The sequence below is a fragment of the Talpa europaea genome (genome assembly GCF_964194135.1).
Source record: "Talpa europaea genome assembly, chromosome: 14".
Taxonomy (NCBI): Eukaryota; Metazoa; Chordata; class Mammalia; order Eulipotyphla; family Talpidae; genus Talpa; species Talpa europaea.
In genome coordinates, this window is record NC_140082.1 from 49,631,781 (window position 1) to 49,658,975 (window position 27,195).

General features: G+C 40.0%; 1 protein-coding gene across 1 annotated transcript in view; it reads left to right on the forward strand.

The window, feature by feature from the left end:
- Positions 1–27,195, forward strand: part of MTR (5-methyltetrahydrofolate-homocysteine methyltransferase) — a gene marked incomplete at both ends in the record, with an annotated part of 91,157 nt that overhangs the window by 31,820 nt on the left and 32,142 nt on the right. The window contains 7 exons of the mRNA XM_084253115.1: positions 8,530–8,709; positions 11,842–11,958; positions 12,273–12,413; positions 19,565–19,654; positions 20,802–20,954; positions 22,740–22,847; positions 24,221–24,321. Of these exons, the coding sequence (XP_084109241.1) occupies positions 8,530–8,709; positions 11,842–11,958; positions 12,273–12,413; positions 19,565–19,654; positions 20,802–20,954; positions 22,740–22,847; positions 24,221–24,321 (890 nt within the window). The remainder of the gene's footprint in view (positions 1–8,529; positions 8,710–11,841; positions 11,959–12,272; positions 12,414–19,564; positions 19,655–20,801; positions 20,955–22,739; positions 22,848–24,220; positions 24,322–27,195) is intronic.

Below are 27,195 nucleotides of genomic sequence, written 5' to 3' on the forward strand. Positions count from 1 at the left end.
TGTGTGGTCTACTCTCCAGTTCTTGATCTTGCTTGAGAACAAGATTTCCCAATTTTGACGATAACCACAAATATTAAAGCAAATGTAAGGGAGAAATTTTGCTAGTTATAAAAGAATTGTAAATTAGAGCAATGTTAAGGTAATATTTTATCTTACTAAATTAGTAAATGTAAACTTAAAAATGATCAGGGTTTGTGCTGGTATAGCAGAGATAAATAGAAAGTCTCATTCATTGTAGAGTATGGTATAAACTGGTACAGTCCTTTTGAAAGACACTATGATACCTGTCAAGAAATTTAAAAACATGTTCATACCCTTTGAGCTAATGATCTCATTTCTGGGAAATTATCCCAATAAAAGAATTCAGCAGCATGAGAATACTGTATATGCAGAGGTTTTTCATCAGCTTTATTGAAGATATAACAACCTAAATGCCAACTGGAGAGAAATTGATATTTTAAGTTACATCTTTGTATTGGAATATTATTCAGAGTGTTTTTAGTGTTATATAGATTATGGAGCAGCATGACAGTGCTTTCAGGATATAAAAATATATAAAATGAAACATTGTATAGATACTGTGTATATGACTCTGTAAAAGCTATATTTGACAAAAAGTAGAGGAAAATGGACTTCCCCTGATGGCACAGGTGGTTGAGCGCTGCGCTGTGAAGCTGTCCTCAGCCTCTTCAGCACCAGTTCGATCCCAGCCGGCCGGCAAGGGTCTCACATAGCTCAGCAGAACTCTTCTGTCTCCCTGCTGCTCCCCTCAGCAGTAGTGTATTTCGTCAGTCTGCCTGTTCTGTTCCCTGCTCTGTCTCTGGTGAACCCTCTCACCCTCCTGCGCATCTGGCCTGTACCCTGGTTCTTGTATAAATAAATAAATAAATCTTAAAAAAAAAAGTAGAGGAAAATACTTTGAAGGAAAATAATTGTCTGAGTAAGGTGTTGAATGCCTTTTTTGAAGACTGCTTTTCCTAATAAAAATAAAATTTCCATATGATTATAGACATATGCTCATTGTAAAATTATGGTAAGTATTGAAAACTATAAAGAGCAAAGCAGAAAATACACTTGCAAGGTTCAGAAATCAACAGTGTAGATTTTTTTTATAAAGATATGTCTTCTATTGATTGAGTTCTGAAAGTGCTGTTGGGTGTAATAGTTAAGAACCAAGATCTGCTTGGCTTGACTGGCACCACTGGTTTTAAGGACAGAGTATGTCTCTTTCTTAAATGGAAAATCACTTGTTCAACTAAGCAAAGCAGAGGGACAATACCTGCTCTGTTTCATTATCTGTGTGTTGTTGCCTTTGGTTTAAGTTTATGATTTATGTTGCAAACAAAACTGCAAGGTAAGGTCAAATATGAGAGAGGGAACGGGCCCAGAAACTTTTAGATTCAAAGGCAAATAAGGAAGCATTTCTGTATTTTTGTTAATTGACATTGGGAGTATTGGGCAACAGTTTTCACTCTAAATAACAAAATGTGGAACACCTTTATGGAAATTTCTATAGGAGTAATAACTATCACTACTCACTCTGTAAATTTAATTCTCCTTTTCTGATTGAAATGATTATTTTCATGGGACAATTTTTTTAAAAAGATTTATTTATTTATTTATTTATTTATTTATTTATTTATTTATTTATTTATTTATACAAGCACTGGGTACAGTCAGAAGCGCGGGAGGGTGAAAGAACCCACCAGGGCCAGAGCGGGGAACAGAACAGGCAGACTGATGAAACACACTGCCCAGGGGAGCAGCGGACACGGCAGGAGAGGTCTGTCGTGCCACGTGGGACCCCCGCCAGCGGCCGGGGATCGAACCGGTGCTGCAGAGGCTGCAAGCAGCCTCCAAGCCCACGGCTCAACCGCTGCACCACCAGAGGAGGTCCACATGGGACAATTTTTGATAATGTAAGGTTTCTTAACAATTATCATTTAATAGCAGCGTAGAGTGTATTTGTTTTGCACATGTATAAACTGTACAAAAGAATGATCAGTATCATCCTATAAATGCATCCATTGTATTCAAAGCATTTTCCTATGTTAAAATGATTTAAAAATAATTTTCTAATTTGGAATATTGGATTATTGGAATATTGAATAACATTGGAATATTGAATTGGAATATTGAATAAAATCTAATTAATCCTAACCAAGAAAATAATGAATTGGTGTTTTGGCAATATTAGGATTTATCATTCAGGAACAAGCCATATCTAATTACTATTCAATCAAGTTTTATCATTTTCCTTAAATAGGAAATCTCAAGATCATGCCTAGGTCTTTTGTGTTGTTTTATTATTATATTAGCTTATTTTTCCTTTCATAAATATTTTTCATTTGTTGGTGATTTTTTAGATTTTTATTTCATAACCAGCCTCTTTATTGAATTTAGATAAATTGATGCTATTTTACAGTTGAATATCTTATGTTTTCCAGTGGGGTATGCATCAGAGTATTATAAATAGTTCTAAGAAACTGAAGTCAATAGTTATTTTTTCCTTTATTTTTATCTTGTTGAAGGTAATTGAACTGAACCTAAGAGTTGATTCTCAAATTTTCTCCTCTGACCCTTCTGAGCTTTATTAAAATATGACATATATTTCAGGGGCCTCCTTTTTAGTGACTATAGAGGGGTCACCACTCCCTGGCTGAGATTACCTAATTGAGTACTTCTGTGTTTGGGATTTTTCTTAAATATAGATCATATTTAAAATTCTTTTTTAGTAAGAAAGAGACTTCTCCAGATTACCTCAAGAAGTGGGAGTTTAAGGAGGGTATGAGGAATCTAAGCCTCCAAATCACTCTTGGTTCCAAACCCTCCAAGCCTGGGTAACAGCACAGACTATAGCTGGCATACCTCCCATGCTTAGGGTCCAGAAACCTGGTCTGTTCCTTGCATTCCTCTTTGTGAAAGAGATTTGAATGGGTTCATTTCCTTCCTATTAGGAGATGGTATTGCTTTATCCAGACCTTAGTATTTGGCATTGCAGAGGATTTTCCGGCAAACAGCCTCTATCTTTAGTTTCTAGAGAAAAGCCATATGCGTGCCTGGAATCTTGACGATGACCATGAAGCTGGTCTGTTTTCTGATTTCCTCATCTGTTGCCACCAGTGGTTACTCTAAGCCAGTTGTTCTCAAATGGAGTGATTTTTGCCACTCTAAGATATATTTGGTAATGTCTGGACAGGTGTTTTATTGTCATGACTGGCATGCCAGGTGGGTGAGGGTGGAAGTGCTGCTGACATCCAAGAAGTAGAGGACAGGAATACTGCTAATAACCCTCAAACACAAAGGACAGTTCTCCCCCCAAAAAGATTTATGAGGTCCGAAAAGTCAGTGGACTAAAGTTGAGTATCCCTGTTCTTAATTCAGGACAGCTTCTGTATCTACAACCCATTCTTGTCTCTGGTGCTGTCTGGACAGTGGGAAAAGGACCAATAGCTATCGTATTTTATCATGTTTGTGCCAAGCCCTGGGCTCTGAGGATAAATAAGGGCTAGTAGATGGATCAACTTCTTATAGAATTCAGTGCCTCTCAGAGGTTTTGGTGAATGTGGAATTTAGACCTGATAAGGCAGGGAAAATCTAGGACAATGGAATTCCAGGAAGATATGAAAGCAGGGAAAGAATTATTTTTTAGGTCTTGCTTGTTAAAAGGAAGGCGAAACTAGATCATAGGTTATAGAGCTTATTTATTTTTGAGTATTGTTTGAAAATACATCTCTCATTAGTAGATCAGTGTTTTGCTATGTCTAGGATCTTTGTCTTTTTTTGCTGTTTCCAGTTCTCTGCTTTTTCCTTGGAGATACCGAAGCCAATTCATCATCTGCTCTATCCAGGAATAGTTACAGAAATTAAAAAATTCCTTCTCTCTTTTCCTCTCCCCAGATATTGCAGCCTTTCCTACAGGATGGCATTTGAAACAAACTTGCCCTAATTAAAGTTTAGAAATATTCAGCGGTAGCACCTGCAGTTCCTGGATTGCCACCAAGAGCCTCTTCTCCTCACCAGTGCTAACTGTGTGGAGATTGCCTCTCAGTTTCTCTCCATGGCTGAAATCCTGTCCATTTCCTCCTCAGCACTGAGATCCTGGCATCCAGATTCTGCCTTGGTATGAGTTCCACCAGGGGCACTGGTTCTGTTTTTTCAGGTGAAGAGTGAACCAAGAAGTGTGTCAAGTTGGCCTTGGTTTCCTACAGCCCCAGCCCAGGGCTCTTCTCAGTTCTTCCATTGCAGGCAGCTGTCTGCCTCTCGTGCCTTCACTTGCACCCCCATCACTGCTGCTTCTGCCCAGGCTCTAAGTTTCCTAACACTCCTGTCCAGCTGCTCTATCTATACATTTGCCACACTAGAGAATTCACTCCAAAGATTTCTGCCCTGAGGCTGTGCCCTTGGTGATTTTGTAGTGCCATAGTGTCTTTCGCCATATGTTTTCCCAGGGAAATGTCCCTGTAACATTTTTCCTTCTGACTTGTCAGTGCCCTTCTGATGATAGTACATGGTCCCTTTCCATCACTGCTGTTTGAACTCTGCCCTGGCAGGATGGGCCTCCTGCTGTGTTCCCAGGCCCATTATCAGCTAGATCAGCTAGATTTGAAACCTTGAATCTACCTCTCAGAAATTGGTCCTGTTACTTCTCTGTTCGAGGTCAGGCAGCATTTTTTACAGAATCTTGGTGTCTTCTATCCTTTCTCTTTCTCACAGAATCTTAAGTCAAAAGTTGTTTTCAGTTTATCTCATTTCTCCCTAAGTGTTTGAGTCTAGCAAAACCCAAGCAGTGAATTTCTTATCTAGAGTGTTCTACCCACTGATCGCTATTGAGCTTTCCTACTGTTTAAAAGTAAACCTGGTAAATCATAAAAAATAAATATTCATTACTTCTTGATCCTTAGATTTGTGGTATTGTCACTAAGGTTTTCGTCTAGCTAAATTTAAGAAAGTGCCATCTTACCTGTAAGTGGTTCTCATCCTGGCTCTATGTTCGAATCACTAAGGGATTCATAGAAAGTGCTGTTGCTTAGGCCTCATCTCAAGATTTTGGTTTAACTGGTCTAGGGTGAGGTGCATGTGTTAGTCTTGAAAAACTATATAAACTATGACATAATGTGGAACCAGAGTTGAGAGCCCTTCCTCACAGAGGAAAGCCCCTATTCTGTTCTTCTGTTGAACCTCTTTTCTGGATCTGTGAAATGCAAGGCATGATTGAAGCATGGTTACTAGCATGTTTATCTCACAGCCCTGACTGAGGAACATGACAGAGAGGGCCTTGAAGGATCTACAACGTTTATACTGCCCCTACCAGAGGCCTGCACTGAAACTCTGCTTATTCCCAGATTCATTAGTTCATTCAAACTGACAGGTCCTCTGCTAAGTGCTGTGAGAACAGTTTGAGAAGGGCTTCATCCTTAGGGAGCTCATAATTGATGAGTATTTTCTGACCCTAGAAATGAATTCCTATCCTCTGTTTGTTCCACATGCAGAGCCACCTTCTGATACACAGCTGGGCCTACTCACCTCGCTTTGCCTGCACTAACAATCTTAGCCTGTTGAAATTGACCAGATGTCATTCTTGGCTCAGAGAAAAAGGACCAGGACCTTGATTTCTTGTCTTCAAATCAAACTAGGTTACTGAGAAATATTAGCAGCACTGGTAGCTCCAAATCCATATGTCTTCCCTCTTAGTGAACCTAATGGGAACATGAATCTAGAATCTAGAACTTGGCTTTCTGGTGAAGGGTGAACTAAGACTCGGGACAACTCTGGGTGACCTGTACCTGACTACTTTCTTCTGAACCCACATATTGATCTTTGTCACTCTAAAAGGAAGAAGTGAGAAGTTTTTGAAGAAATTCAATCAAGGAAGAGAGCTTGTCACCTTCCCCAAAGCCTGGAGCAATGGCAATAGGCAGAGCCCTCTCCTTTTTCTCATTTCCTGAGTTCCCTAGTCAGCTAAGTCACAGGGGTACTTCCCAAGCAGAAAGTGCACGAGGCAGGAAGAGATGAGAGACCAAGAACAGTTGAAAAAGATAACCCAAGTAGAAAAACAATCAAAGCATTGATCCATGAATTAATTCTTTTTATAATTTCCCACCACTGCTTTCTCTGGATGACAGAGTCTCACTAAATATCCTTGAGGTAAGGCAGAGGAACCCTACCCTTATCTCTCTGATTGTCTTGGTGGCTCTTCCTAAAGCTCAGGATGTGTGTGATCAGGGACTGATTCTTTACCAAACTTAATGTTCATTTTCAGCCAGGAGTATCCTCCCTCAAAGTAGTCAGCTTGGAGGAGTCAACTCTTCATTCTGTGAGATTGGCCATTTTTCAAACACATTTTCTGCATCTATTCAGAACCGCATGGGACTTCTTTTTTTTAAAATCACTGTAGTCATAGCAGGTATTCAGTTTTTCTTCAGAGCAGATTTGATTTTTTTATACAATAAGAAAGCATTCAGAATGAAATTTGTTGAATAAGGCCTGTGTTGAGGTTGTAAGTTTAATATGAAGATACTTTCCATGATGAAGTTCAGAAATGCCTTGAGTAAAAGCAGCATCCATTCATTCCACAATTAATAGTGAGCACATACTCTGCTAGGCACCGGACAAGCAGCAAGACTGACATCTCACCCAAGTTGTCAATAGTAAACAAGTAATAAAAAATAGCACATAAGTTGCCAAATAAATATGATTTCTGGATATAAATGTTATCAAGAAACATGGAGAAGGTAGGAAAGGTGGCAGTGGGGCTGGTGCAGAGGGGGTCATTAAGGAAACTTTCTCTGAAAAGAGGGTATTTGGGTAAGAGACCAAATGTGATCTGAAGCACAAAGCCATGTCACTGTGTGTTCTGGGCAGTGGCAGCAATCAATAGAAAGTCTTCAAGCTTGGAAAGTTTCAGGGCCATCGAGAGCAGTGGATGCTAGCGGGAATGTAATCTTGTCCAACCACTATATGGAGTGGTTGGACTCCACTTGTGTGGAGGCTCCTCAAATTACTAAAAATGGAGCTACTATATGATCGAGCAATTCCACTCCTAGGAATCTACCCAAATGACACAAAAATATTAATTTGACAGGAAACCTGTACTATGTTTACTGCAGCACTATTTACAATAGCTAAGATATGGAAACAACCAAAAAGCCCCAAAACAGATGAATAAATTCAGAAGATGTGATATTTATATACAGTAGTACACTATTCAGCAATCAAAAATGATAAATTCATGCCATTTGCAGCAACCTGGATGGAGCTACAAGGGATTATGATCAGTGAAATAAGTCAGAAGAAAAAAAATTGGGTAGTTTCACTAATAGGAGGAATATAGGGAAACTAAACAAAGGGTCAAAAAAAGGTAAAACTTGCAGATAAACTGTATGTCAGGGGTGGGTGAGGGAGGGGAGTCAAAGCAGAAGAGGGAAGAGCACAAGGGACTATAGTGACTATTCATGGGTGATGTGGTGCTGGGAGATTTATGGGGACTACACCTGAGTGGAAGAAACAAATATTATACAAAAATGAAAGCAATGTAATAAAATAAAGTTTATTAAAAAAGAGTGGAGGGCCTCCCCTGGTGGCGTAGTGGTTGAGCGTTGGGCTGCGATGCTGCCCGCAGCCTCTGCAGTGCCGGTTCGATCCCCGGCCACCGGGTGAGTGTCCCACATGGCACACAGACCTCTCCTGCCGTGCCCACTGCTCTCCTCAGCGGTGTATTTCGTTGGTCTGTCTGTCCTGTTCCCTGCTCTGGCTCTGGTGAATTCTCTCACCCTCCCGCGCTTCTGACTATACCCAGTGCTTGTACAAATAAATAAATCTTAAAAAAAAAAAAAAAAGTGGAGTGGAGAGAGTGTAGTAGATGAGTGGGTAAATATAAGAAATGAAATTGGAGCTGATGTAGGCCCTGAGCCCTGATTCTAAGGATGATGGGAAGTACCAGAGGTGTGAACCTTTCTGGAGTCACTGCTTTGCTTTCTAGGGTCACTATTTTGAATTTGAATACAAATTCCATTTATGTTTATGACTTAAGGCTCTTGTTAGTGTTACGGTGGGTGTGGATGGGGTTGCAGAGTAAACACATATTCTTGAAGCTGTGCAGAATATTGTTGCAGGAAAATTTAAGGATGCTTTGCCACTGTTGCCTGAGCAATGGTGTAGGACACTGCAGGCAGGTCAAGAGAGGAGCCACACTTATTTTTTAATTAGTTCTCTAGTAGTAGTTGTATTTATATCATGTGCATTTTTCAGAAGGCTCTTTATTATTTGCCATATACATATATGTATGTTAGATTTTATTTTTACTGAAGCAATGTAGCTGTTGTGCTGATAAAAACACAAAAGGGCTTTATACCAATTTCTCCTCTGAGATAATTTGATAAATGTTTAGCAGCTGCTTGGCATTTGGGTTTCTATGAAATGTGAACATTAACACCTAAGTGTTTTCAACAAGTAAAATGTGCTTCTGTTTTCATAGATAACACTTTTTTTTTTCCTATTTCAAATTGTATCATTTGCTCCTTTCCCCAGGCGACAGAAACAGATACCAAAATCAGAGTGTGCACCCGGGCCTACCATCTACTTGTGAAAAAAGTGGGCTTTAATCCAAATGACATCATTTTTGACCCTAATATTCTCACCATTGGAACTGGGATGGAAGAGCACAGCCTGTATGCTGCTAATTTTATCCATGCAACAAAAGTCATTAAAGTAAGTATGGGGTATTGTCCATGTTCTCGTTAAAATACTACTCAAGTTTATCACAATGATTCCAGTGACTATTTCTAGCTAACATTATATTTGTTGACATTTTTATTCTTGGGTAGTAAGAACATTGGGTTTCAGGGTCTTTCTTATTTTTCTTTTATATATTGTTTTGAACTGAGGTGTAACACATACAATAGAGAATGTACAAAAAGTAGCGTATAATAAATAATTATGAAGCATGTAATAGCTTTCCCTCATGCCCCCATGTCTCTCCCTTCCTAATTACACCTTCATTCTGAATTTTATGAAGTAGCCATCATTCTCAGTTTTATGATTCCTCTTTGTTGCTTTTCTTTATAACTTTAATACTTACATATATATAGTGAATCCAAATTATCCCTGGGTTTTATATTTGCAAACTCATCTGCTCACTAAAATTTATCTGGAATCTCCAAAATCAATGCTCATAGTGCTCGTGCAGTCAGTCACAGACATACCCATATGCAGAGCAGTGAAAAATTTGAATGGCCCGACCCTCATTAAGGGTTAATGTTCCCACATTAAGTCAACAAAGAGATGTTCTGCCTTCTTGTTATAGCTTGTTCTATATACAAGTGCCCTTTGCTTGGTCTATTTAGTGTCATATTTTTCACATTCTTAAAACTTGTTCTTGGTGGTTTCTCTGTTTAATGACCCCCAGACATAGTCTTGAAATGTTCCCTAGTGTTCCTCAGTGCAAGAAGGTTGTGGTGTGCCTTATGGAGAAAATGCTTATATTAGATAAATTTCATTGAGGCATGGGCTACAATGCTGTGAAGTCAATGCCTGTAAATCGATATGTACACCTGTATTTAAAGGTGTCTTTAAATGAAAACACACATACAGCCAGGTTATATCTTGATTATGTGATGACAGTGTTGTGACCCGAGGGTCATAGGAACTGAACCCTGTGTTTCCTCTGGGAGCATTGAGTTTTCAGGATTATCTGATCCAGTGTTTCCAGTGACTTTATGGAAAATACCTACCACAAGTAATAAGAATGGACTGAATAAACAAAATAGTTGAGTATTACATGTTTTTAAGTTTAACATAAGTAGAATCTTATTTTTTAATTTTTATTTATTTATTTGTTTGTTTATTTATTTATTTATACAAGCACTGAGTACAGTCAGAAGCACGGGAGGGCAGAGCAGGCAGAAGGACCGAAGTACACTGCTGAGGGGAACAGCAGGCGGTAGGAGAGGTCTGTGCACCATGCGGGACCCTCCTCTGGTGGCCGGGGAGCAGCTGGGGATCGAACCGGCACTGTGGCGGCTGTGGGCAGCTTCGCAACCCAGTGCTCAACCGGTGCGCCACCGGGGAGGCCCTGTTAGTTCTTGATATTGTCACAAAGTGTGGTGGGAGCCTCAACTGCCTTTTATCCTTTTATAACTGGCCAACTTTATAGTGAATTAGGTACTTTGTTCATTTAGGCTATGGAAGACTTCTAGTAGCTTGTACTTTTCAATGAATAGCAGATCTCTCTCTCTCTCTCTCTCTCTCTCTCTCTCTCTCTCTCTTGCTGTCTTTCTTTTTCTGTCATTTGTCCAGAAGTTGTTTTCTGGCACATTTACTTTATGTTGTGCTCTGTCATGGTTACTATGAGGTATACAATGATAAAGTGAAATTTAAAAAAAATTCTTTTAGTAAGCTTAGAGTCTAGTAGCAAAAATTATTTTTTCCCATAATTTTTAATTGTTTATTTATCAAGAGAAACTATTCCTTAGCTCAGATTTCATCTTTCATAGTTCAGGAACACAAATCAGGTGACATACTTCCATGAAAGTCAAGCCAAAGAAATCTTTTATGTTTTAATATAACTTTCTGAAAGATAACATCCTCCCTTATCTGCTCAACATCTTTCATGGAATCATAATTTCTGTAGAAGTCTGCACATGCCTTCTCTCTTGGTTCAGCCACAGCAAATTTACAGAAAGCCACAACTCCCAGGGATGAATGGTGCTCTGACAATATGAAATTGCAGATGCTTGGCCGGGCATTGTATCTGCAGTTTCGACAAAGCTCTGGAAGTCATGGTAGTTATTCGACTTAACAGGAATGTCCTTCCATATTAAAAGAGAAATGGAGAGTACAAAAACTTTTTTTTTCTTTAAAAATATTTTTTTATTCTATGTGAATTTGGACAGTTAGCATTTACCAACATGTATCTGTCTACTTTTCTCTTGTTTAAAAAAAGAAAGAAAAAACTTTTAAAAATGGGGTTATAGAAGGTCAGCAAAAGGGTGGGTTTGAGATGTTTGGGTGGGTTAAGTGGGCATTTTGACAACATGGCTTCTCCTTTGGCATGTTTCATTGTGATGTTTAACGGACATCCTTGCAGTTTAAGATGACACTTTTAAAATAAAAGTCTCTCCTAGTGATGACTTGAGGCATGCCTTTGAAACTGAGCATCATCTTTCCTTTCCAGTGAAACAAAAAGAAAATTTAAAAATAAAACAGGAACAGGGCCTCCCCGGTGGCGCAGTGGTTGAGCGCTGGGTTGCGAAGCTGCCCGCAGCCTCTGAGGCGCTGGTTTGATCCCCGGCTGCTCCCCGGCCACCAGAGGAGGGTCCCACATGGCGCGCAGACCTCTCCTGCCGCCCGCTGCTCCCCTCAGCAGTGTCCTTCGGTCCTTCTGCCTGCTCTGCTCCCCGCTCTGGCGCTGGTGAATTCTCTCACCCTCCTGCACTTCTGACTGTACCCAGTGCTTGTATAAATAAATAAATAAAATAAATAAAAAAAAATAAAATAAAACAGGTACAAAATTACAATAGAGAATGTCAATTCCAAATAAGATCCTACCGTGTTCCATTGGGTCCCCTCCCTCCCCCACTGTGAGCCTTGCCATCTCCCCCTCTGGTTGCCTCAGTTCTTCGTGGTATGGGGGTTAACATAACTCCCTTCGAAAAACTATTTCTGAAGCAGTGCCTTTGTGATACCATAACGCAGTAAGATTTGGTCTGTGTCTATAATAATCCCTGAATTATTTCCAACTTGATATGTTTTTTACTTTCCACTCTTATATATAAAACTTAAGGGGTGTGATTGCTGCTTTTGGTAAAGTAGAGGAATTTTTCACCTTTTGTTGTTTTTCAGGAAACGTTACCTGGAGCCAAAATAAGTGGAGGTCTTTCTAACTTGTCCTTCTCCTTCCGAGGAATGGAAGCCATTCGAGAAGCAATGCATGGAGTTTTTCTTTACCATGCAATCAAGGTATAATAGAAGACCTTTTTGATCTATTTAAGCCAGCTTTTACTTGGGGCAATGGTTTGCTTACTTAGTCCAGCAGACTAACTCTGGTCTGCTCCCAGCTTCTGTGAATAAAGGTTTAATGGAACAGAGTCCATACCCACTCCCCTATGTATTATCTGTGAATGCTTTTATGTTATAGTAGCAGAGTTGAATAGTTTCACAAAGACAGTCACCTAATATATATTCTCTCTGGATCTTTACAGAAAATGTTTGCTGATGTCTGATTTAGGGTATCACTGGAAATCCTCATTTTTATTTATTTTTATTTCACTTAGTTTGGTATGGACATGGGGATAGTGAATGCTGGGAACCTCCCTGTATATGATGATATCCATAAGGAACTCCTTCAGCTCTGTGAAGACCTCATCTGGAATAAAGACCCAGAGGCCACTGAGAAGCTCTTACGTTACGCTCAGGTAAAAGGAAAAGATGGGTTTCCTATTCCTGAATATTTCACTCTATAGTATTTCATGTTGCAAATGTTATGATGCGTTTTGGCTTGAAAACCAGAAAAAATACGTGTAGGGTAAGGAAAAAAATGTCAGGCTTTTCTGCCCTCCCGCCATCAGGATAGATGATGGATCCTTGCAGTCCTGAATGCATGCCTGATGGCGGGCACCTGGAATAGGGTGTGGGCATAGGTAGATGGGATTCACCTGAGCTAAGACTGTGCTTTTAAGGGCGGCGTCACAGGCATGCCAGTAGAAGCCGAAAGAGAAGCTGAGAAGCAGCAGAATGAACAGAAGAGCAGAGAAGCAGAGAGAACGCCAGAGAGCCCAGATAGAGTGAGGATTTGCTGGGGGCTGGGAGGACTGCCAGCCTTCCGGCCCCCCAGCACCCCTGCCTGCCATATGCCTGGTGAACCCCAATAAAAGCCTGAAAACCCGCTGAGGGCTCTAGGACTCTGACTCCTCCTTTACCCGATCTGCTGGATCAGAAATCCTGCACTGTGCCCGTTCCTGCCCTTACAATATGTCATGACTTTTCCAGCAACCCATTAGAAGCAAGTCTCTAATCATCTCTTTAGACTACTGAAGATTTCTACAGAAAACTTCAGAGAAGGTGTTTTAAGTAGAGCAAAGAAGGAGAAACAGACCATTCCTAGCTGCTTCAGTATTCTGAACTTAGTCTTAAATTTATTTTAAATATAAAACTAAAAATGGAGCTATGCTATAGATACTCTTTTGGTGACCTGCTTGATTAGCAGTATATTCTGGAGGAGCTTTCCATTTTGTGAGATATTTGTCTACCTCATTTGAAGTGGCTATCTTGGATTTTCTTGTATCACTGGATTTCCACTGTTACATGTTTATGTTTGTATGTCTGTTTATATTAGGATCTGGCTCATCTATGACGAGGTTCTGCAGTTCAGGGCTTGAGGTCTACACATTTGATCTGTAGACTTGGCAATAATTATATCAGTTTCTTGTTTCCCATTATTAAATAGTGGGCAATCTTTGGTACACTAAGTATCTATCATGGGTGTTGTTTCCTAATATTAAGATGATCTAGAAGAAGGATAGGACAATTTAGGATTACCTGTATTTTTTTTTCAAAGATTTATTTTTATTTATGCATACAAGAGCTGAGGTACAGGCCAGAGGTGCAGAGGGTAAGAGAATTCACCAGAGACAGAGCGGGGAACAGAACAGCCAGATTGACCGAAATACACTGCTGAGGGGAGCAGCGGGCGAGACAGGAGAGGTCTGCTGCGCCATGTGGGACCCTCACTGGCCGGCCGGGCATTGAATTGTGCTGCAGTGGCTGCGGAGAGCTTTGTAATTGCATCTTAACCCCTTGCACCACTGGGGAGGCCCTTGCCTGTATTCTTGATTTATCAGCCTTATGGGTAGCATTATTTAGATTTTTGTAACTGCTCATGTTAGTCTTAGACTCAGCAAAGCTGATTGGAATTTAGACTTTGAACCAATAAACACATGACCCTCCTCTCAGTTCCTTAAAAACATTTCTGGGGCCTCCCCTGGTGGCGCAGCAGTTGAGCGCTGGGCTGCGAGGCTGCCCGCAGCCTCTGCAGTGCCAGTTTGTTCCCCGGCCACCGGCGAGGGTCCCACAAAAAAAAAAAAAAAAAAATTCTGACTTCTCAGGTGGACCTAAGTCTCAAGTCTTGCTTGTTGCAAATACAATCAAGTTCTACTTCTTAGCTCATTACCTAAGACTGTGTCCGCTCATGTAGACAAAATGCTTAACCCTTTCATTCTTTGGATACTAAGACATGGATACTATGGGGGGTAGAGGAGCCTTTATTAATAACTAAGACAGGATTCTGTTGAAGGCTAAAAGGACATTATAGCTTCTGTAATCATGAACATACACTAGACTACTTAATCAACCCATCAAATTATGTGCTATTTCTTTGTATCCTCTGCTATTGAGATGAAACAGCTCTCTCACTTAGGGTTCTTTCATTTAAGGTTTTTGTTGGCTCTGTATTTTATGTCTGTCGCTTGTTTTCATTTGTGTTCACTTTTAATATTTGTTTACAAGTTCTTGTTTCTGTATATCATGCTGAGCTACCAAGAGGTTTTGCCCCTAGGTACAGCCATAATGAGGATAAGCTTAATAACAATTAAGTTTAATAGCAAGAGTTTAACAATCCATCATGTAAGAAATTGCCTTCCTCTTAATGTAACCACAAGAACTCATTACAAGCCGTTGACCCCTCCATCAAGCAGGCTAAACTTGTACATTCAAGGTGACTTCTGTTACCATTAAGGGGATAAATAATCAAAGGAGGCATACTTTAGTAGCTCCCAGGAGTTGCCAGATCTGTGGCAGTTCCTCAGGGTACACACAATGGAATGGGCATGAAAAGTGGGAATATTCTAAGGTAAATAAGGGTTGAGGATTTTTTTTTTTTAATTTATAAGAGAATGATTACCTCTTTCTGGTATTATGATGAATTCCTCACATTCCTATCTGAAACATTCTTGCAAAGGGTGAAAAGAGCCCCATCTCTCATCTTCCTAAGATCTCTAACACCAGTTTTGCAGATTAATCAACTTTACTGAAAAATAATTTTTCTAATTTGGTTCAGACTGACCTGTGATGAGAAAATCATTTTTGATAATAAAAAGCTTCAGATGTTATAGCACTATGTAATTCACATGGAGTTTCTCTATTAAGCTGTTCCCTAACAGAGATCATGACTTCTTAGGATGTGGACTAAAAGGACTTTTGTTCTGAATTGGATGGTTCTTGAATGACCTTAGATTAAGAGAATATTCTTGATATTTTTCTGGAAAAAAAAAAGTCATCTATTTCTTGATACTTTGTAACCATCCCAGCCTGGGTATGTTCACCATAGGTTCTAGGCAATTTGAAGGAGACTTTTGGAGCCCTTGGCATCATTTTCACAGGCTTTAATGGTAAACAGGGGAAACAAGCCAGCAGGGAGACAGCAACTTGAGCCCCCTTCCCTAGGGTGACACCACCATTTTACCCCTGCCCTCCTAGGCACAGGTGTGCACACCCATGCTCAGGTGTCCCTAATCAGTTATGTGTACCCCACGCCAACACACCTTCTGCGTTAACAAGATGAGGGCAATGGATGATGGCCACAGAGGTCAATGGTGTAAAAAGCCTAATCTTCATTTATCCTACACATGATCTGGCTTGGATCCTCCTCATTACCATTGGAGTTCATGATTTCTTTGGCTTCTTCTTGAGCAAGCAGTTTACTCCCTTTGGTACCACTCTAGCTTGATATCAGAAACAGCACATATTTTGTAGGGTAAGTGAATTTTTCAGGTTTTACGCCGCTGGCCATTATGGCTATCACCTACAACCTTGAATGCAGGAGGTGCTTGGGAGCGTAGGCGCGGGGCACGCATGCCTGATGGTAGATACCTGGAGTATGGTGTGGGCATGTGTAAGTGGGCACACCTGAGCCTGGAGGCTGAAGCTATAAGGGCGGCTATGGCTGAATGGCTACAAGAGGTCAAGCGACAGCTATGAGAGGAAGAGACCGCAAGAGAACACCAGAGAGAGCCCGAAGAGAAAGTGCAGATTTGCCGGGGGCTGGGAGGCCTGACAGCCTCTTGGCCCCCCACCTCCCTGCCTTGCCAGCCTGTGGGCTTACCCCCCAGCAATTGGTATATAAAGAGCATTAAAGCCTGAAAAAGCCACTGAGGGCTTCTGGACTCTCCTTTATCCATCTGCCCAGATTGAGAGAGAACCTGCCCTGTGCCTTGCTGGTGCTACAGATCTCCATGAGGTCCCGGCGAAGCAGAAGCTCCTCCAGAGCAGTAGATGCAGATATGAGTATCCAGACCGACGTGATAGTTGATTGGCAGGTTTGCTTGGTAGCTTTCTGTTTGATGAGCTTCCACAGCATGTCTGCAGTCTGTTCTATCCTAGTGTATAGAACTGCAGTTCATTTTCAGTACTGATTTTCTATTCATCGGGTGATTTATTTATTGCCATCCCTGTAGGATAAGGAAAAATGTCAGGCTTTTCTGCCCTCCCGCCATCAAGATAGATGATGGATCCTTGCGGTCCTGAGTGCATGCCTGATGGCGGGCACCTGGAGTAGGGTGTGGGCATGCGTAGGTGGGTATACCTGAGCTGAGAGACTGATTTATAAGGGTGGTGCAGCAGAGTGTGGTGTGGTGGTAGTGCGGTGTTGAGGGTGGAGGAGTGGAGTGTACGGAGGAGTACAGCGACTACAAACAACAGGCGAAGAGCATGTGGCTGCTAGAACCGTTCATAAACCTACCAGGAATGGGTTGGTTGCTTTACAGTCCCTAACACTGGTCTTCACTGTCGCCTCATATGCCACTATCCATAACCATACACGTGTTGTGCTTTCCCCACCCCAAATGTGCAGCACACTGGCATTTTCAGTGAACACACCAGAACCTTTTTCCAAGAGTGGTTGGAGCACTCTGTTTTTACACATCAAACTGTCCCACAGGCGGAAACTGCCTGATTATCTGGCTAAGAGAACAAATGGTGTTTGCCTGGATTAAGTGATATAAATGTGAGCTTTTAAATGATTTTTTTCTTTTATTTTTTGTCATACTGCGCAGTTCTAGCTTTTTGTTTCATCCCTTAAATAAAAGGTAAGAAAATATAACTACTTTTTTTGTAATTTTTTGTAATTCTTGTTTTTTTAAACAGATGTCATTAATATACGACATTATGCTAGTTTCAAATATACAAATTAATGATTGGATATATGGATGTATTGTAAATCATCATAATAAGTCTAGTTAATACTCATCACCAAGTATAGCTGCAACTTTTTTTCTTATAATGAGCTCTTTGAAGATTGACTCTCAGTAAATTTTATATCTACGATACAGGATAATTAACTGTAGTAACCAGCAGTACATAACATCCACAGGAATTGTTAGTTTTGACTACCTTTACCTATTTCACCCACCTTCTATTTCCCACCTCTCAAAACCACTTACCTGCTCTCTGTATCTATGAGGGTTTTTTGGTTGTTGTTGTTTGTTTGTTTTAGGTTCCACACGTAAGTGAGAGCATACAGGTAGTTATTGCTATCTGACTGACTTAGTGTAATGCCCTAAGTTCTGTCCACACTGTTGAAAATGCTAGGATTTCCTTCTTTGAAGTTGGAAAATACCATTACACACACACCATAGTTTTTCTTTACTCATTTATCCATCAGATATTTAGGTTGTTCCATGTCTTGGCTATTGTGAATAATGCTATAAGCAATTCTTTTAAATCACCATCTTGTTTAGGCTTTTCTATACATGGGAGAGGTATTGATTTTTAGCTGAGAGAAAACCTTCATGTCATCATTATTTCAGTTACCACTGGGCCCTAAATCTTAGATTTCTCCCTATTAATTATTCCCTTTTTATGTTAGACATTTCCCATTACTTAATGCCATTATGTCTGCCATTCCTTCCTGTTACCACCACTTGTGTCCAGGCTCTCACCATGGACTCTTAAAATAGTCTCCCCCTTCTAGGGCTCGCTTGAAAATAGTACTTCGAGTATTACTCTGTAGCTTCAGAATTTTGAATTGTGTCCTCCCCCCCCCCCCGCCCCGCCCGTCACCCCCCACTTCTCTGTCACTGCATTGCCGGAAGGGTAAATCCAAATTCCCTAACATGGATGTCTGGCATCCTTTGAATTTACCTCTACTATCCTGCACACACATTGCTCTAGAAAATCTGTTTTTGTTCAGCATTAAATCATACAGCTAAGATTTTCTAAGTTCTTGTTTTGTGCTATGTGGTTTACTGAACTTGGAAGAGCTAACCAATAAGCGAACTATGCCTTCTACAGAACCCACAGTTTGGTAAGACATGCAAAAGTATGTAAAGGCAGTTTGTAACCCAGTGTGGTGCTAAGATAGGGGAAGTACAGAGTGCTGTGAGAATGCTATGGGAACCCTGAGCCAAAAAATAGAGGTGGTCAATGAATCTTTCCAGAAATGATAGGTCAGATGAGACCTAAAAGATAAATAGATGTTATCTGGGATAAAGCTTGGGATTGGAGTGCAGTGTTGGTGGGGGCCTCTGCCAATGGAGGAGTGTTTGCATCTAGCAGGGTAGATGCTGAATAAATGCATGTTGGATCGATGAATGTGAATGCCCAGAGGTGAAAGAGATGATGGAGAGAGTGGCGGAAGATAAAAATATTGGCGAAATCAGATCAGGGAAAGTAGTTGGTGTTATATCCTTGAAACAGTAGAGAACTTGTGATTATGTTTTTCACATGGGAATTGTTTGACTAGATTTGTATTTTGGAGAAATCCTTCTGCGGAAGATGCATTGGAAACCAAGGTGATTCTGTGCTATAGAGACTGGTTTGTTGCATGGAATATGAAAATAGAATCTGAGTAGAGAGAAATATTGAAGAGGTGTAATCATTAGGATGAGGTGATTGATTGAAGGTGAGGAGTGAGTGGAAATGACACCTACATTTCTGCTTTGGGTAACTCGTGCCACCAATTGAGATGCAGAAGGTGATGCAGTTCACCTTATGTACTGTGATCTCTGCATTTTTGTCCCTTTGTGGAATCTATTATTGTCTTCAAAGTTTCTCTTCACCACCCCAGTTTGTGATGATCACTCCTTCCTCAAAATTCCTGGTCTAGTTTGCATTGTCTGCCAGTGTCTGTCATCTGCTTATCCAGCTCTTGCCCATGCTTTCTCTTGCAGCTTTCCGTCATGTGTTTCTACCTGCCTCATGATTTGAAGTCTTTGAGTATAGTTTGTCTTGTACTCCAGGATGAGGTCTGACTGGAATCATGATGATCTTTGCTGAAAGCTTTTAAAGCTCATCAAATGTAACTTCTCTTACTCTCCTAGAAATCTTCTGTTCTATTTTGTTACCTTTTAGGAAAGAAAAAAATGGAGCCTCACTCTATCTACTAGAAAGCTCAAATTCTAAAAGATTCCCCCTCCCTCTCTCCTTCCCTTAAGGGTTTACTGAGATCTTACTTGTGTCAGATACTCTACTAGGGGCTGGAAATATAAAGGAAGAATAATGCATTGGTTTTTTGATGCCAAATAGTTGAGTCAACATCTGTTATACCCATTTCTCTGTCCTAATTTCAATTCAGACTCATGGCAAAGGAGGGAAGAAAGTCATCCAGACTGATGAATGGAGGAATGGCCCTGTTGAAGAACGTCTTGAGTATGCCCTCGTAAAGGTGAGCTGTGGGAGCAGTGAGTGGGTGGGCGCTAGAGGAGCAGAGCTGCTAGCAGCTGACAGAGGAGACTGCTTAGACCATTCCTGGATGATTTTACCTCCATCTCGCCTCTGACACAGTTGACAGAGTCCACAAACGGTTTTGGTTGTCCCAGCTGGGTGTGGCAGGTGTCACAGGCACCCGGTGGCCAACGGTTCTGCTAAATATCACATAGTGCACAGGATAGATCTGGACAACAAAAAATTGTTCACTTCAAAGTTAGTAGTGCAAAAGATGAGAAATACACAGTATTGGAAGTTGTGGAACACATCCAAGACCATTGAACTGGGGGTGCTGCTAGAGAACTAGGGCTTGAGTGAAGGCTGGGTAAGTCAATAGAGGTTTCACACATTGCAGCTTCATCAAAGGGTCTCACCCGTGGTCATTCTCCCTCTAGCCTGCTGACATTATAATGAAAAAACATGCTGATTTCATAGGGGATATTTATTAATATATAATTGATTAAACTGCTAAGATAAAAAGCATGTTTTACTGTTAATTTGAACTTTACATATTATTCCTTTTTTTCACTTATTCTGGCCACTTACTGTGTTTCAGTAAGACCAGTTAAGGACTTAGGGTTGTCTTCTTTAATCCTTATATAAATATTTGAAGTAAGGTACTCGGTGGTATTTTAATTTAGGAATCTGAGGCCTAATAAATTGCCTAAATTAGTGATAGAAATAAGGATATGAGGGCCTCCCTGGTGGCACAAGGGGTTAAGCACCACACTATGAAGCAATCCGAAGCCTCTGCAGCACAAGTTTGATCCCTGGCCAGTCAAGGAGCAACCCACATGGTGCAGCAGACCTCTCCTCACTCGCCTGCTGCTCCCTTCAGCAGTTTATTTCAGTCAGTCTGCCTGTTCTGTTCCCCACTCTGTCTCTGGTGAATCCTCTCACCCCGCGCACCATATCTCTGGCCTGTACCCCAGCTCTTGTATGCATAAATAAATCTTAAAAAAAAAAAAGAAATAAGGATATGAACCCATTAAATCTGATTCCAAAATTCACACTCTTTAAGCATTTTCTTAATTCATTCTTTGTTGGCTGTTTGGACATAACCCATTTTTTCATGTGATTTTTTTTTCCCCCTAATTTTTTCATAGGGCATTGAAAAGCATATTATTGAGGATACTGAGGAAGCCCGGTTAAATCATGAAAAATATCCCCGACCTCTTAATATCATTGAAGGGCCTTTGATGAATGGTATGAAGATTGTTGGTGATCTTTTTGGAGCTGGAAAAATGTTTCTTCCTCAGGTGGGCAAAAGGCAGAGGGCAGGGGGGGATTTTTGCAGTTGAAATAAAAGGTCTTTGTTCTTTCATAAATAGTAAGTTTGGATATGTTTCTCAGGTTTGAATTTTGGCAAGAACTTAGGGGCATAGAAATCTAGTCATTAATCAAATGCATTTAGGAGTAATCTGGAAAAATGCATCTTTAGAGAGGATGTGATAGTAGTATTCTGAAAATTCTCAACATTCTAATCTTTCTATTCTGCACATCACTTACCCTCAACATGCTCTTCCCCAGCCCCATCTCAAATTAAAATTAAACCCAAGTTAATAATACTAATATTTGATTTGACCAGTGTTTTAAGGATGAGTATTTTGAAAAAAATCATTACCATTTTAAATAGTGATGTACATTAAATAATATTTCAAGTAAAACCACAACCCTTATTTTGATCTACAGAGGCTACATCAGTGAATAAATACCACTGAGCCATCTGGGTTTGCAGCTCTGAACATACGAATGCTAAAAGACCCTGTTCTTTTTTTTTTTTTTATTTACTCATTTGGTATTTAATTATTGATAGCCCATTTCCCCTTAGAACATTCATCCCTCACTACAGCTTGGTTATTTTGTAATTAGCATTTAATAAACTGCACATATTCCAGAGATATAATTTGGTAAGTTTTAATACATATACACTTGTGAAACCATCACCACAGTCAAGAAAAGGAACATTTCATTGTCCTGTCTTCTTAGTCTTCGCCAGCATTTGTTCAGTTTTGGCTTTTCATGATGTTGACTTATTTGAATGTTTTGTTTTGAGTTGACTTAGAGTTAACCAGTTGCAAATGCAGCTTATAAGTGTTCTTATCTCTCTCGTACAACTTCTTCTCTTACGGGTAACATTTTACATGGCCATAGTACAGTGATCAGAACCAGCAGCTAACATTGGTCTAGTACAGTTCACTAAAGACTTTATTCAGTTTTCACCAGTTTGTCCATAGTTCTCGTTTTGTCCCAGGACCCCAATTGCTCTTATCCTGTCTCTTCTAGCAGTTCCTCGATCTTTCCTTTAGACTTTTGACTTTTGAAGAATTCAGTACAGTATAGTTTGATAGCTGTAGACTAACCCTCACTCTGAGTTTGTTGTTTTTTTTTATTTTTGGTAAAAACCCAAAGCACTCAGCATTCAGAGTGATGCTGTGCCTTTCTCAGTGTATCATATCATGCCTGTTGTGTTGCTGCTCATTAACTTTGATCATTTGGTTAATGGCGTCTGCTGGGTTTCTCCACTGTAAATTTACTTGGAGAAACTTTGAGTCTGTGTAAATCTCCTATTTCTCATACTTCCACCCAAGAATTTTAGCACTCATGATGAACTATTCTTACTAAAGCAGAAGACTTACTATTCTTACTAAAGCAGAAGACTTAATAAGAAACGAATTATGATCCTAGGGATTGAGAAGAGAAGGCTGTGAAGGGCTCATGGTAGAGAAGTATGAAACTTAAAGCATGTATAGAACTTGGAGAAGTGAGCTTAGGCAGAGAAAAAAATAACATGCAGAAAGAGTTGCAAAGAATAGAAATTGCAGCATTTGATTTGATTTCTAGCCTTGTGTTCCTTCCCATTTGTTGGCTTTCCCCACAGGGAATTCATTCCTCATCCTTTGTACCATCCAAAGTGGACTCCAGTGTGGTTGACCTGAGATCAAAGCTCACACTCTTAAATTTGTACTGAAATGTCTCCAGTGGCCATTAGTAGCCATTCAGCTTGTTTGGTAAAGGTCCCTGACTCTGTGTATTCTTTCCAGGTTATAAAATCAGCTCGGGTCATGAAAAAGGCTGTTGGCCACCTTATTCCCTTCATGGAAAAAGAAAGAGAAGAAAGCAAAGTACTTACTGGAACAGTAGAAGAAGAGGCAAGTCATTTTGTCCAAGCCTGTGGGTTCTGTGATGAATTGACCCTGAAGTCTTACTGTTTTGGGGAGTAGTGACTTAAGCCATAGGGCTTAGCCATGCTTGTCATGGAAGATAAAATAGAGAAATGAGCTAACTCTTTTCTCAAGAACCAGAATACACAGGGATTTTCCTTTGAATGTGGCTTTATGAAATTTTTAATATGAACATAATTTTTCCTACAAAGCCTATAACTTCAAGACAAAACCAATTCATTCATTCAGCTCTGTGCCAGGGACTGTGCTTGACACTTTACCTATAAAGACTAGTCCCTGTCCTTGAGGAAATTGAGTAATGTTTGGTTTTGGGAAATCTATTAATTGAGTATTCTCTGTATGCTGGTAATGTCCTTGGCACTACTTCTGGATTCAATTTAATTCTTTTTGGCTGCACCACCATAGTAAATCACCATGCTTTTGACCTTGTTTAGCTCCCTGTGAAGCTCAGTCAGCTTTGGCCCCTAATTCTGAAATCTTAAATTGATCTGAGTTTGTGAATGACTCAGAGATGTAGTGTTTATAAAAATCCCTCATACATGCCTTTTCTTTTCCTTTTTTTTTTTTTTTTTTTCTTGAAGGAGCAGGGATGCTAACAGCATACTGTACAAGTGTTAAAGAAATAAGAAGGATTAGGTCTCCCCAGTGGCACAGCAGGTTGAGCGTGGTGCGGTGAAGCTTTCCACAGCTTCTGCAATGCTAGTTTCATTCCTGGCCAGCCCAGGAGCTACCTACACGGCACGGCAGACCTTTCCTGTCTTGCCTGCTGCTCCCCTCAGCAGTGCTTTCAGTCTTTCTACCTGTTCTGCTCCCTGCTCTGTCTCTGGTGAATTCTCTCACCCTCCCCCCACCTGTGGCGTGTACCCCGGTATTTGTTTAAATTAAAAAAAAATCTTAAAAAAAAGAAAGAAGGATCAAATGCCCCTCTGTATTACATTTGCCTATCATAGTTGTTCAGATTCTGATGAGACACATACAATTCCTTCTTCTCTGCCCTCCTTCTACCCTTTACTGCTAACAATAAACATTTGTCAGACAAGCTTTTTGACTAAGGATATGGTCTTCAACTATAAGATTGTTTTGTATTTGAACTTAAGTTATTCTTTGTGATGCTGGAACCCAGGAGCTTGGTTGAAGCCCACTGAACTAACCAACTAATAATTGGGCTTAGTGTTCTACTCTTAGAACCTATGATTAGTGTTCTAGATCAGTCTTGAGATTGTCTTGGTTATATGAAACTGCTTTCTGTGCTGACACCTGACTAGCTCTAGAGAACTTGGTGATCTACTCTAAAATGACCACAGCAATGCTTAGTGACTTGACTTTGACTTACTCTCCAGGACCCTTATCAAGGCACTATTGTGTTGGCTACCGTTAAGGGTGATGTGCATGACATAGGCAAGAACATAGTTGGAGTAGTCCTGGGCTGCAATAATTTCAGGTAAGACCCACCTCTTTCAACCCCTTTCTTATTAGAAAATAAAAGCATTAGTAGGACAGTTCTTTGCCTGGGGAGAGGAGGGTGGGAGAAGGTAGTGTAATGCAGTGGGTGTTACAGGTTATTTTAAATTTCTTTTCCTTACTATATTTTTGAAGTTTTTATATTGAGCACACTTTTTTCAAGTTAAATAAGTTCATAATTAACTTCATCAATAAATGTCAAAAAAGGACCAAAAAAAAAAAATTAGTAAACACTATTCAACCAACATCAAAACAACCAAGAGGCTTCTTTGAGAATTTCCATTGTCCCAGAGGTTCTAATAGTTTGAATACTGGGCTCTCTCCCCATGGTCTGTGATGTTGAACATATTCTCTTTTTTTCTTTCAATAAACTGCCATATTTTAGAGCCAGATTTTTTTTTTTAATTCTTTATAATTGTATTGTTTTTTATTGAGGTAATGTTGGTTTATGACATTGTACATGATTTATGGGTATAGGTTCACACTTCTTTTAGGTCGATATATGTTACTACATCCCACCCATCACCAAAACATCCCTAATCCTCTACCACAGTCCCTTTGGGCCCCTTTCCTTCCCACCTCCACCCTTTCCCTCTGCAGCCTTAGTTCTGCATTCAAATTTCTAGGATTTGTTTTGTTTTAGTTTTGTGTGTTCCTTGAATTTGTTTCTTTATATTCCACATGTCAGAAATCTTCCAGTATTTCTTTTAGAACTGAGATCTTATAAGACTTTGGCTAAATGGGGTTTTATAAGAGACTTTGACTATACTATATACAGTTTTTGGAATGTTGTATAAAAGAAAATCCCTTTCTGATATTTCTTATTATAGTGAATAAATATCCAGCACAAAGTTATTTCTATGTGAGAACTGATGACCTACAGTAATTGTATATTTTGCTCAGATTTCAACATTATTTATAATGAAAACCCTAATATTACTAATGCCTTCCCTGGTTCATGTCCAAGCAACAGTCCTTTTGAGTCATGGACTTCTTTCCAATGTCAAGCCAAGAGAGACTTGACTGCAGCTATAGCTGTGCCCCTCAGAGTTCTCATCTGCTGTCAGGTAACAATTATTCTTTAAGCCCCCTCCTTACTCCAGCATTGTCCAATTGTGTTCAAGACTATTTAAATGCAATTAAGTATCATTCAGGAAGGTTTGAAGATGAAGAAGCAGTACCAGTGAGGGCACCTTTTCTCTTTGACTATCTTTACAAGTACTCTGCTTACCTGCCCACTCAGTGTCAAAAGACAGCATTCTCTCCTGCTCCTGGAAATGAAGAATATGGCTCTTACATTTATTATTTTATAAAAGATAAGTATATTAGAAATACACTGGCAGTTACAATGATGAGATTTTTACCTATAGAATAAATATTTGGATAAGGTAGTTTGCTTCTCAAAATCTTTGACACTTCCATTGTCTCACCTTTTTAAACTTATTGTTGATTTCTATTTGCATTTATCACAAATAATTAAAATTCATTTCAACTACTAATTGCTTATATATCATCTACTCTAGGCATTGTATTAGAGGCTCCAAAATAACCTCCTTGACTTTACTCCATCCAAGAAGCTTCCTATTTATCAGGCTAAATATCAACTCTGATAAATGGGATAAGAACTGTTATAAAAGATGACTTGTAGGTAAATTTCCTATAACAATTTTTGAGATACCATTGTTATGTGTTTATTATATTTATTTTGATCCTTGAATAAGTAGCTGAGAGAATCATGCTAGGAATGTTTTTTCCTCCAGTAAAGACACTTTAAGAGGCCAGGGAGAAATGTGGCATTTCTCCAGGGTGCTACTGGAACTGAATGTCAACAGTTGTGAAAGCTTCCTTATTAAACCCGAGGCTTTCCTCCAGCACATCCAGTTCCTCTGTCTTGTGCATTGAAGTCTGCTTATCTTTGCTGGTAACTCTAACTGGAGAAGCTGCTTCTATTGAAGTTTGAATTATTCTTTTCACAAAAACATAAGTGAGTGTGCAAACTTCCTGTCAGGTCACATGTCCCTTTGCAGTTATATATATGTCCATATCTATAACACCTAGACTCTTGGCACTGTTGAGTTTAATTTTATGGTCTCAACTAGTAGACAAGTGACTGGGAGATCTGCCTAAATAGTTAAAATGTGTGCTTTTATGAGCGTTGGTGTTCTCAGCTGGATGCTAAGCTAAAACCCTCAAATAGTGGGGCCTCCCCGGTGGCGCAGCGGTTGAGCACTGGGTTGCAGAGCTGCCTGTGGCCTCTGCGGCGCTGGTTCAATCCCCGGCTGCTCCCCGGCCACCGGAGGAGGGTCCCACATGGTGTGCAGACCTCTCCTGCCACCCACTGCTCCCCTCAGCAGTGTACCTTGGTCCTTCTGCCTGCTCTGCTCCCCGTTCTGGCTCTGGTGAATTCTCTCACCCTCCTGCACTTCTGACTGTACCCAGTGCTTGTATAAACAAAACAAACAAATAAAATAAATAAATAAAATGCCTCTATATAAAAAAAAAAAAAAAAACCCTCAGATAGTGATTCCAGTACCAAATACTAATGCAACTTTCTTGTTTCCTGGCTTTGTCATGGATGCAGATTTCCTTAGCTCCTAATGAATTGAAAGGATGTTTTTCTCTTAGTGTCCCTAAAAGAAGTAAAGAGGACTAAAAATGATACTTCTGTCTGGACAGAAAACACATTTTTTATGGGTCCTGCAGTAGATTTCTTGATGCAATACAGTTTTGCAAATTTGAGAATTTGAATAGAGTTAGGGACTGTGTTTACCAGCAGTCCACAAATAACTAACATTTGTTTACCATTTTGTAGTTTATATGGTGTTGACTTTTCTTGTCTTTTTCTCTTCTTTCT